At 33.4% G+C, this 12,599-nt stretch overlaps 1 protein-coding gene across 2 annotated transcripts; it reads left to right on the forward strand.

Annotated features, from left to right (window-relative positions):
* The first annotated feature begins 898 nt into the window (after nucleotides 1–898).
* On the forward strand, nucleotides 899–10,759 carry LOC101211772 (myosin-9). Of its 2 annotated transcripts, none has more exons than XR_969201.2 (7): nucleotides 899–1,079; nucleotides 4,449–4,551; nucleotides 4,934–8,770; nucleotides 8,863–9,105; nucleotides 9,200–9,358; nucleotides 9,490–9,665; nucleotides 10,143–10,435. XR_969201.2 is itself a non-coding variant. In XM_004147689.3 (7 exons), exons 2-7 carry the CDS (start codon nucleotides 4,471–4,473, stop codon nucleotides 10,410–10,412), a joined length of 4,749 nt encoding a protein of 1,582 aa, XP_004147737.1. In that variant the 5' UTR covers nucleotides 901–1,079; nucleotides 4,449–4,470; the 3' UTR covers nucleotides 10,413–10,759. The 2 variants fall into 2 exon arrangements, 1 of the variants encoding a protein (XP_004147737.1); XM_004147689.3 differs by having other exon boundaries at nucleotides 901–1,079; nucleotides 9,507–9,665; nucleotides 10,143–10,759.
* The last annotated feature ends 1,840 nt before the right edge of the window (nucleotides 10,760–12,599 follow it).

Here is a 12,599-nt window from a genome sequence, read left to right on the forward strand (position 1 = left end):
AATGTTAATTATCCTTTATCGTTGTATCTATTCTTTCGATGACGATTTGGATATATTAATTGTTGCATCATTGTAATTATGTGATTAATGTTAGCTTCAACATTTTAAATAAATTCTATAGATGAGTATCACAGCTTATTTGAGAGAATGAATAACTTATGTCTAAATTAAAAACAATTTAATAAAAACTTTACGACCCAATCAAACATATATAAAGTTCTAGATTCTATTTTCCAAGGGTTTAAGTTATGATAAAATAACTCTCGCTTTTTTCTATTTATTTATATAAAATAATATCCCAAATAGGTAACCAATGAAACAAAAAAAAAAATATTAATGAAAAAGAAAAGAGCATTGTATAACAAAATCTATCAATTTTTTTTATAGACTATTTAAGTTTTTTTTTTTTTTTTCCTTTTGCTCTACTTTATAAATACTTTCAATTTTTTTCTATTCACATGAATGGATGGAGAAAAAAATAGCATTTCCACGAATAGAAAAATCTACAATATTAACACATACTTCTATACTATCTAAATTAAAGTTAAAAAAAAACTTAAATAATTTGTGTGTAACAACTTTCTTAATATTGAACAACAAAAAGTTGATTAATTAAAAAATAAGATAAATGAAAGGGTTTAAACATATACTTAGGAAAAGAAAAAAGGGGTATAAAACTTAAAGAAGTTTAATTAAATGGAGAAAATTAGAGAGATGAGTAGATGGTACGGTTGTAATATAACTCGCATTTAAGGGCTGATGTGGATGAATTATCCAACGCGGCTGCTCTAATTGGACCTATAACTATTCTCCCTTCTCTTTGTTATTGTGGACCCACTTCCCTGGGTCCCACATCCTAATTAAAAACATATATATATTAATATTTATAATTAACCATATATTAACAATTCAAGCCCATTCACAAACTCATTTACTAAAAAGAATCTCTCTCTCTCTCTCTCTCTCTCTCTCTCTAACCGCCGTCCTTGATCGGCGTCTCCTCCGCCGTTCCCCCATTTTTCACGCCGCAGAAACCTTACAAATCGTATTGAAAACGCAACCGCCGACCCTAATTTCCGGTAACTTTACTTCTCTCTTTCTCTCTCTTTTCTTCATCTTGCTTTCTTGTTTACTCGTTTTGTCTTCTTGCTTCAACTTCTCTGCTACACTTTTAATTAATTATTTTCTGCAACTGCTGCTTCACTCTCCACCGCCCTCCCTTCTCTTTTTTACTTCTATTTTCTTTCTAATGACAAGATCGGCGACTTTGTGTTTTATTCCACTTTATTATGTTGTTTTCTTGGCACTTGATCTCCTCGTTGTGTAGTGGTGAATCGATATTAATTGATCGATGATGTTGAACAGCCGTCTCGTTGATGTGCGTTCTTTAGATAACTCTCTTTAATTCTCCGCTTAATTTTTACTGCTAGTGGATCTCGTTCAATCTCAAGTTAAATACTGCCAAGTCGTGGTTTCCTCTGATGATCACTATGTTTCCCTGCTTCATTTCTCCTTTGAATTTTGCTTCGCTGAATTGAAAATTTACAGTATTATCGCTGTGTGTTAATCACTCATGTTAATTAAATCAATTCATCGCTTTCTTAAGGATCAAGGTAGAATTTCATCAGATCATATGAGATTTCCATTTCGACTTTACTCTTCGCCAAATCATCGATTCGATAACTTTGATCTAAGTATATATTATTATGATTTTTTTTTTTTCATTCTTGCTTATTCATCGGTACGGTAACTTTTGTCACATAAAGTGAATAATTCTTCATAATTCATAATCAATTGAAATAAATTTATATTTTCAATAATTTTACCGTGAAATAACATTCCACTTCCGTCTTTAGATCTTTAGAGATGAAAACTCCAGAAAGTTAATAAGTTTATTTCCCCAAATTTCTCCCTCATTCTTTTGGGTTGCTTTCACTGTGTGTGATCTACTGCACATCAAGTTTTAGGTAGAAGCTCAAACACTAGAATAATTTATATTAAATATCTGACTCATATCCACGTGGCATGGATTAACATTCTTAACATGATGACGTTGATTACCACGTCAGATAAATGCGAATTTCAATTCAGCCCATTCATTACTTAATTTTTTTTTTTTTGAAAAAAAAGTTTAAGTTTTACAGACAGTAAATAAAGTAATGGACTTAGTAAAATAAAAAGATGCCATTATGATGATCAATCATTTTGACAAAACCATTGCCTTTTTCCGGTCTGGTAAATTGAAATGTCACGCCTACCCTTCTATAAAGTATGTAATTACAAAAAGGAAGAGAAGGACCCAGTCGTAATTTCGCGAGAGAATTATTAAAATTTAGAAAAATGGAAAAAGAAAAGAAAAAGGTACCTGATTTGGACGGCGTTGATTGAGCTGTCCGAACAAAGGGAAGGGAGAGAGTAATGCGTTTGGTGGTAGTGCCGTAGTGGTGCTACTGCTGACACCTATCGGAAACAAGCAACCGGCTGACCGGCGATAGCCTGTTTTCGTGGTGGGGACCACCTACTCTCCATTCTACAAAAACAGATATTCATTTCCCACCGTCTGATCTCATCTGATCTATATTTTTAGAGACTTTATACGAACTTTATGGTAAAACTGTGATGACAAGGCTCCTTCCTTTGCTTTGCTGGCAAGTGGCAAAACCCACTCAGTGGGTCCCATCTTTAAGTAACGGTCCTGACTCGGGTTCTACTTTAATTGAAAACTTGTTAAGCACAAAAAACAATGCTTATGGCCCCACCAGCTAGGTTGGAAATTGTTTTGGTTTTTAATTTATATTGCTCCATACGGACAGTAATAGATAAAAATAAAACGTTTCTAGTTTTTGTTTTTTTGTTTTTTTTCCCCAAATGTAGTTCATAATTCTTTTGGATTTTTTTTAGTCTTCAGAAAATAAAATATGATTTTGTTTTTTGAGGTTGATTGTTTAAGTATATGTCAATGCAACAAAATTCATGTTAGTATTTCTTAATTTGTTGCTTTCAATGTATTGCCCTTTAGACTTCTTTTTTATACCTCCAATGTCTTTGTTGGAAGCATGTCTTGATTTTGCCTTGAAGTAGCAAAATAAATTCCCTATTTTTTTTTTATTTACGTAATGACATAATAAAATATGGCATTATTTAAAAATACCTCTTTAAAATTATATTATGTGATTTACTTTTATTTAAAATTATTAGTATTCTACAAAAACGATTTTATTGTAGTATTCTATTTTTGTCTTTTTTTAAAAAAAAAAAAAATTACTTGTATGGTTCCAAATGTATTCAAGGTCAAAGTAAAGTAGTATTATTTTACTTTCTCTATGATCTCATGTCATGTCATCTTATTTTATTTGTTTCAACTTAACTACGTGTATGACATTAAATTATTATATTTATATAGTATAAAGACTAAAATTATTATTTAATAATTTTTTAATGATAATGAATTTCTTTTTTAGTTAGCAGGTGACTTTTTGAATGATATGTTCAATTTTATAGCATTTAGACCTTTTTTTTTCTTTGTAAAAAAATAGTCTAGAAAACGTGCTGCCTTTAACTTTTCTTAAAGAGACAGATAGAGTATCTCTTAGAATATTAGTCGATGGAGATGATACATTGCAATAATGACTGCATTGTATTAGTTATGGTATCGTTGGCAATTATCAGTTTGACAGAAATATAAGTTAGTAATAATGAGGTTTTTAATTTTAGCCGCCTAGGCCTAGTAGTAAGCAACAATTGTCCAATTGTAATCAATTAAGGCTGAAACCTCCACGTTCTCTTTCCTAGAGGGATTCTCAATCTCTTCTTTAAAATATGACCAACTTTTGTTTTATGCGAATTAAGAATCCAAAGCAAATAGTGCAACGACCCATGGTTTTGAAAAAAAGGCAGAATAGTTATTTAAATATTTACTTTTAGTACTCTGTGTCGCAAATTTTTGCATGTTCAAAAACCCATCAAGTAGATCAGTAACTGTAATTTTTTTTAAAAAGATAGGGGTTAAAATTCTAGATCTCATCAAGTGTCGAGATAAATTCGATGGATCTAAATGCTAATTCAGTATTCTTGAATTTAATTGAAAGTTGGATGTGTTTGTGAAGTATTGCTGAATGCCATAGTGATAGACAAACGTGTGAGTTTTTGATTTTGTCAGCCGCTCTTCATCTTCGTTTCATATTTATTTTTGTGCAATTTTTTTTGCTTACCTCTCTGTTCCATCGACTCTAAAACCTATTAGACAAGTATAACGTTTCATTGCAAAGTCAACTGTTTATGAAATGTTTAACTCATATATATTGTAAAGATCATAAGGTCTCCATCTTTTTGAGGTGGGATACTCAACACATAATAATACTGAAAATAGTCAGTAATAATCGTTGTTTGCTTTTCTCCTTGTTACTATATGCTGACGAATTGACCTTTTCTTTTTTCTGTTTAATTAGATATTATAGATATAGCTGAATCATGGAAGTCGAACCTCAGAATTCGGAAGTCCCAGTTACAAAGGTAGTTGAGGATACTGGAAATGATGCCAATGGCGATAAGGTGAGGAATGCATTCTTTTGTGTTATTCTAATAGCTTTCAATTTGGTTTGAGCTTGATGACTGAAGCGGAATATAATGAATTTAGCAACAAGTGGTTATCTGTGTGTGTACACATTTATGTAACATGTTCACTTTCATATAATATTTTGTGATGAATCAGATGACATGTTATGTGCACAACTTCTTTCATTTTGTTTTTTTTTTCTATCAAAAGCAAACCATTTTTGTGTTCTGGCATCATGACTAATGGAGCTTTGTATAACTCCATATCTGAACTTCTTGATAGAAATATTTAGGTCCTACAAATATCATGCTAAAATTACGATTATTAATTCTTAGAAGTTCTTGATAGTCATGCATGGTTTCCCAAATCTTATGACAGATAACGAATGGGGTTGCTCAAGTAGGAAAAGAAATTAAGAACGACGAGGAGGACAATGCTCTTGACGGGGAGTTCATAAAAGTAGAAAAGGAGCCTCTGGAGGCGAAGGATACTCATTCAGCCAAAACATCATCCTCAGAGGAGTATAAACCAACTATTGTTGAAAGAAGTTCAAGCAATTCAAGCAGAGAATTATTGGAGGCCCAAGAGAAGTCAAGAGATCTTGAGCTTGAAATTGAGAGATTAGCTGGAAGTTTGAAGGATTTAGAGTCAGATAATTCAAGGCTGCAGAATGAGGTATCACTCACAAAGCAGAAGCTTGAGGAAAGTGAAAAGAAGTTTGAAGTTCTTGAACTCGATCACAAGAAATCAAAAGAGCAAATTGTTGAATCTGAAGACAAACATAGTTCGCAGCTCAACAGTTTGCAAGAAGCATTGCAAGCTCAAGAAGCGAAGAACAAGGAGTTGATAGCGGTGAAAGAAGCATTTGATAGTTTGACCAATGATTTTGAGAATTCAGGCAAGCAGATTCAAGAGTTAGAAAAAAAACTGAAGGTCTCTGGAGATGATGCATTGAAATTTGAAGAGCTCCACAAACAAAGTGGCTTGAATGCTGAAGCGGAGGCAAATAGAGCATTAGAGTTTGAGAGGCTTCTTGAATCAGAAAAACTGAGTACAAAAGAAAAAGAAGATCAAATCTCTTCCCTGCAAGAAAAAATCAAGGACTTAAATGACAAGATTGTTGAAAGCCAAAAGGTCGAAGAAGCACTTAGAACTACAGCAACTGAGCTTTCTGCCGTCCAGGGAGATCTAGAGCTTTCAAGAACTCAAGTGCTAGACTTGGAGAAGAAACTTTCTACAAAGGAAGGTTTAGTTGAAGAATTGACTCAAGAACTGGAAACACGAAGGGCTTCAGAATCTAAGATCAAGGAAGATATTTCAGCCGTTGAAATCCAGTTTGCTTCAGCTAAAGAGGATCTTCGTGTAAAGATGTCTGAACTGGAAGAAATAAGGTTGAAGCTTCAGGAAGAAATTAACCAAAAGGAATCTGCTGAATCTGCTATAAAAACACTGGAAGCACAAGTCTCTGTTATTCAAAAGGAACTTGCTGCAACTACCAAAGATAAAGAAGAGCTTGAAGTGACTGTAGCAGATCTCTCTAGCAATGCCAAACAATTGAAAGCTTTATGCAACGATCTTGAGGAAAAACTGAAGCTTTCAGATGAGAATTTTGGGAAAGCTGATTCTCTTTTGTCTCAAGCTCTATCCAACAATAAGGAGTTGGAAGAGAAGTTGAGGAATTTGGAGGATCTTCATAATGAAACTGGAGTTGTCGCTCAAACTGCCACTCAGAAGAATCTTGAACTTGAGGAAATTGTCCGTGCTTCAACTGCCTCAGTGGAAGATGCAAATTCAAAATTAAGAGAATTTGAGACCCGATTTATAGCAGCAGAACAAAAGAATGTGGAGCTTGAACAACAGCTAAATTTGTTACAATTGAAAAACAATGATGCTGAGAGAGAAGTGACTGAATTATCTGAGAAAATAAAAGAATTTAGTACTAAGTTGATCGATGTCGAGGAAGAAAAGCAGCAGTTGAATGACCAAAAGTTGGCATATCAGGATAAAGTACTTCAACTTGAGTCTGCGATAGAGAAGTCAACGTCACAACATCAAGAGCTGGAGAAGGAGCTGACAACCACAATTGGGAAATGTTCTGAGCACGAAGAACGAGCTAACATGAATCATCAACGTAGCATTGAGCTTGAAGAACTTATCCAGACATCTCATAACAAAATTGAAACTGCAGATAAAAGGGTGAGTGAGTTGGAGTTGTTGCTTGAAGCAGAAAAGTACAGAATTCAAGAGCTTGAGGAGCAGGTAAGTAATTTAGAAAAGAAATGTGGGGATGCTGAAGCAGAAACCAAGAAAAACTTTGACCAGGCAGCTGTCCTGGCATCTGAAATCAAGTCATATGAAGAAAAAGTAGCTAGCCTTGAAACTGCATTGCATGTTGCCAATGTAAAGGAAAAAGAAATAACTGAATCGCTGGATATTGCAACAGAAGAGAAGAAAAAATTAGAAGATGCATTGAACTTGTCCAGCAGTAGGCTGGCTGAATCAGAAAATTTGGTGGAAGTTATAAGGAACGATCTGAACATTACTCAAAAGAAACTTGAAAGTATTGAGAGCGATCTCCAAGCTACTGGTATCAGAGAGACTGAAGTGCTGGAAAAGCTGAAATCTGCGGAGGAGAAATTAGAACACCAATTACAAACAATAGAGCAAACTACTTCAAGAAACTTAGAACTTCAGTCGTTACATGAGTCATTGGCCAAGGACTCTGAAACTAAAATGCTGGAAGCTGTAGCGAAGTTCACCAACAAAGAATCTGAAGCTACCTCTCTAGTGGAGAAAATCCAAGTTCTTGAAGAACAAATAAAAGCTTATGAAGATCAGATATCTGAAACCAATGGAAGATCTGTAGCTTTGAAGGAAGAATTGGATCAGACTTTGACAAAATTGACTTCTTTAGATAGTACAAATGGTGAACTCAAGAAGTATAGTTCGGAAATTGAAAACAAAGTTTCTCAGATTTCTTCAGAGAATGAATTATTAGTAGATACAAACATTCAACTGAAAACCAAGGTTAATGAACTTCAGGAGTTACTGAGCTCTGCTCTTTCTGATAAGGAAACTTCTGCTCAAGAGCTTGCTTCTCACAAGAGCTCTATTGCTGAATTAACAGAAAAGCACTCGAGGGCCATTGAGTTCCATTCTGTCACGGAAGCACGTCAAGTGGAGATAGACCAGAAATTACAGGAAACCATTCAAAAGTTTGATCAGAGAGATTCCGAGGCTAAGGACTTGAGTGAGAAACTGAAGACAGCAGAGGAGCAGATAAAATTGTTTGAAGGAAAGAGTCTGGAAGCTTCTGCAGATGCTGAAGCTCATAAGAGTCAGCTAGAAGAGACTCTTTTGAAAGTAAAACAACTTGAAAGCATAGTGGAAGAGTTGCAAACCAAGAAAATTGATGCTGAACAGGAGAGTGCGGGGCTAAATGAGACGAAGTTGAAGCTAACTCAAGAACTGGCCTTAATTGAATCTAATTTGAGTGATCTCCAGACCAAGTTGTCAGCTGCAAACGTTGAAAGAGATGAAACTGCTGAACGGCTTCAGATAGCAGAGGGTCAGATTAAATTGGTTGAAGCAAAGGCTCTGGAAGCCTCTACAAATGCAGAAGCTCATAAGAGTCAACTCGAAGAGACTCTTTTGAAAGTCAAGCATCTAGAAAGTATAGTAGAGGAGCTGCAAACCAAGGCAGTCAATGCTGAAACGGAGAATGCGGGATTAAGTGAGGCAAATCTGAGACTTACTCAGGAATTAGCCTCATATGAATCTAATTTTAGTGATCTCCAGACCAAGTTATCCGCTGCAAACATTGAAAGGGATGAAACTGCTGAACGACTTCAGACAGCAGAGGGCCATATCAAATTGGTTGAAGCAAAGGCTCTGGAAGCTTCTTCAGACGTTGAAACTCACAAGAGTCAACTCGAAGATCGCGTTTTGAGAGTAAAGAATCTCGAAAGCATATTAGAGGAGCTGCAAACCAAGGCAATTAGTGCTGAAAAGGAGAATGCAGGATTGAATGAAGCAAATATGAGACTTTCACAGCAATTAGCCTTGTATGAATCTAATTTAAGTGATCTTCAGATCAAGTTATCTGCTGCAAATGCTGAAAAGGATGAAACTACTGAACGACTTCAACTTGCAGAGAAGACTGTAAATGAGTTGAAATCACAACTGGCTTCTGAAGAACAAAGGCTACAGTCTCAGGTTTGTAGAAAAGCTTATCTTTCAATTATTAATTGGTGCTAGCTAAAATGTTATTTTCGGATAGTGCAATGAATTCTTTCTCATGTTTACAGATCGCTTCAATTGTGGAAGACAACAACGTCCTCAATGAGACATACCAGAAGACCAAAAACGAATTTCAGTCGGAGATATTACGGCTAGAAGAAAATTTGAAAGAACAGAGCAAAGTAGAAGAATCATTAAGATCTGAAATTGAAAATCTCAAGGCAGATATTGCGGAGAATAATGGTATAAAAATACGCCACAAGGAGCTTGAAGACGAGCTAAGTAAATCTGAAGCTCTACGGAAAGATGAGGTACGTCAAAATGAAGATTTCATTAGTTTTCTCATTTGATAAAATTCTTGTTCTGAAACTTTAATGATTTGTTTATATTGAATTATGTTATTAGGTTGAAAGTGTCCGGGCAACCGCTGCTGGAAAAGAGTCAGAATTGATTTCCAAATTGGAAGATTATGGACTAAAAGTTCAAGATAGAGATCAACTCAATGAACAAGTACTTCAACTTCAGAAAGAATTGCAGGTAGCAAAGGCGGAGATTGCTGAACAGGTTAGTCATCATGACTCTTTCTTTTTTCTTTAAATCAGAAAATAAACTCTATATTTCTGAAAAAACATGCTGTTACAATCAAGTTGAATTGCTTGGATTGTATCAACAATGAATTTAGTTTAATTTCTTAGGACGCTGTCTTCAACAGAAAGAGAAAGATTCTCAAAAAGAGTTCGAACGAGAGGATTCACTTAAGCGGTCTCTTCAAGATCTGGAAGCGAAGGGCAAAGAAATTCTTGCTCTAGAAACACAAATCAAGGACCTCCAGCAGAAATTGCTCCTGGCTGAGGCTAAGCCTATAGAAAAGGTTCGTTTTTCTCCTATATACAATCTTAAAAGAATCCTATTTTTATGAACGACTTCAAGTCTTCTTATCTTAAACGTGATTACCCTCAAATGATCTAGCCACAGTTTGGCACCTGGTCTATTCTAAATATTTCCATCTTTTTTCCTATTTTGTGGCTATATGTAAGTATTATGCTATGAAATCAGACACATAACAGTGTAGCTAAGTCCACAGACCGAGGGATAACAATAGATTATGAATATAAAATTGATGCCTTTTCTTATAGTTTATACAACCCAATTCTCTAAATTTGGTCTTTGAAACGATAGATAATAGATTCAATACCATTCCAACTTGTAGCTTTCTAACCAATAAAAAAACTATAAAAACAGCCAAAGAAACATTAGTTATTCACAATCTTGAATTGTATGAAACAATGAATGCCTGTTGTTAAGCAAAGTGTATAGGCATTGATGTTGTGTTGAACTATGTTTGCAGGCTGACGGAGGCAGCTCGACGGAGTCGAAGGAAGGAGTAGAAATCAAATCTCGAGACATTGGATTAAACTTTTCAACTCCAACAAAAAGGAAGCACAAGAAGAACAAAGAGGCATCATCAGCATCAACACCATCTTCATCTCCATCTCCATCTTCTGCCGAAACACATACTCAAATTGCTGAGGTTTCTTCAATCTCCTCTTTGAAGTTAGTTTTGGTAGTAGCTGTCGTATCTGTTATACTTGGTATATATCTGGGGAAAAGGTATTAAGCATCATTTGTGGTTTTCGATTTTTTTTTCCCTTTTTTTTTTCAATCTTTTCCCCCTTGTTTTTTCTCCTTTTTTTCTTTTTCCTTTTTTCATAAGCCTCATTTTGTTTCTTCTTTCAAATTTCTTTTTTGAGTTTTAAGGTTTTTCTAGTTGGTTCGGGAATTTGATTTTTATTTTTCCATCCCCAGCCAGCATGTAAAAACAAATACAATTGATGATACGTCCTAAGTTCTCAAGTGTGTATTTATATATTGTATGCTCAAAAGCGTTGCAGATGTCATGTATGTACTTTCTTTGTAATGCATTTTATAAGTCATTATATAGTGGAAGCATTTTTTTTTATCCAATTTGGTAGATATTGCATACTGGAGGAGAATTTGTAAAAAGCAAATTTTATATACATGGAGTCAGTCTATTGCTATCAATAATATAGAATCTATCGTCGATAAATTTTTTTATTATATATATATATATATATATATGCTAGCTTAACTTTTTTTTTAATCTTAAAATTCTCGAGCTTAACTTGTAAACTAAGATCTCTTTTGTATATTAAGAATAATTTAACTTATTATATTTCTTTCAAGTATAATAACTAAGTAAGGTATGGAGAATATGAACTTAGAGTATACCAACTTATGATCTACTAATTGAGTGTTGAAAATATGGTCCATTTCAATTATGATGCATTGTTTTCGGTTGAGGGTGATTCTTTACATAATTTTGGAGAAGTACCAAATATTTTTAAAAATTTTAACGTTGTTACATTACATTCCTTAATAAATTTAATTTTAATACATATCTTGATTTTAAAATACTAATAGGTTAAATTTAATTTATTGAAAATAAGTTTGTTTTTTTTAAAAAAAAAGTATAAACAACAACGACCAAATATCCAATTTAAATATTTTAAGAAAAAAAAAGCATCATGAAATTTGATTGTGCATGTGAGGCAACTTACCCCACTCTTTCTTTTCTTTTCTTTTTCCATTCGAAATGTGGTGTATATACTATGATTATTACACTCCTTGGAAACAATTGACATTGAATATAATGCTCATGTTCACCATCAATAAGTGGATGTCTCTTTCATCTTCTACTATAATCCTTTACAAAAAGAAAGAAAAACCAAAAACAAGAGAAAAGGCAAACAAAATAAAAATAAAAGGACAGAAAAAGGAAGAAGGATTTGGTAATACTATTAATATCGTTTCTTTCATTTCAAATAAAAGTTTTCTATTTTTGAAAAAAAAATTATTGAATAATCAGTGAATTGCATAAAAATGGATGAAATTTCAGTATTATTTTTAATCCAAATTTTTATGAAGAGAGAGAGAAAAAAAAAAGGAAGTTTAATCTTAGAAGGCAATTTTTATTTAAATTTTATGGGTCACTTTTCCTTTACCTTTGACATGTGAATTTTCTCAATTTTCCTTAATGAACAATTTTTGTTTTTGTTAGGGATTTGGTCCAAAGGAATTGTGCAATTTAATCAATGATTTTGAGTACCAAAGTTTTTCTTTTCTTTGTTCATCTTACCCACACAATTGAAGTGGACACCATTTTGACTCATAATTTATGATCTTTAACCAAATGAGGACATGTTTCCATACAATAATTAATTATATATTCCTTTTTCATATAAAACAAAAATTAAAGTCCTTTATATATGTTATTAATGCTTTAAAAAATCTTAGCCTTTTCCTCCTAAAATCTCTATATTTATATGTTGACAATTTGATGATATATATGAAAATGGATCTCTACACAACACAACATAAAATGTGGTCTCTTTCTAACATATATAGTAACATATTTTTCTTACTATATTTTCGAATTATGAAATATATATATATAATATGAGTGTATGAAATCCTGCAAACATGACACAAACCCTAAATGCATGCTCGAGTGCTTTGATCAACAGTGGCCATATATACAAATGGATTCTCTAAATCTATGTAAACGTTTGATAGGTCAGATAGGTATTCTTGAATGATTCAAAGTTTGTTTTGTTCAAAAACAATTAATGCAGTGATTTTTATCCATATTTGTTATTCTTATTTGTCGAAGTATGAAGAAAATATTTTTGGTAATGAATAATCTGCTTGCAATTCACAATGGCCTTGTCGTTTCAAACACTCAGAGACCCATCATGGTTGTCTTTGACTGTCTATGTCTAGGAAT

The sequence above is a fragment of the Cucumis sativus genome, chromosome 4 (assembly GCF_000004075.3).
Source record: "Cucumis sativus cultivar 9930 chromosome 4, Cucumber_9930_V3, whole genome shotgun sequence".
In the NCBI taxonomy this organism is placed as follows: Eukaryota; Viridiplantae; Streptophyta; class Magnoliopsida; order Cucurbitales; family Cucurbitaceae; genus Cucumis; species Cucumis sativus.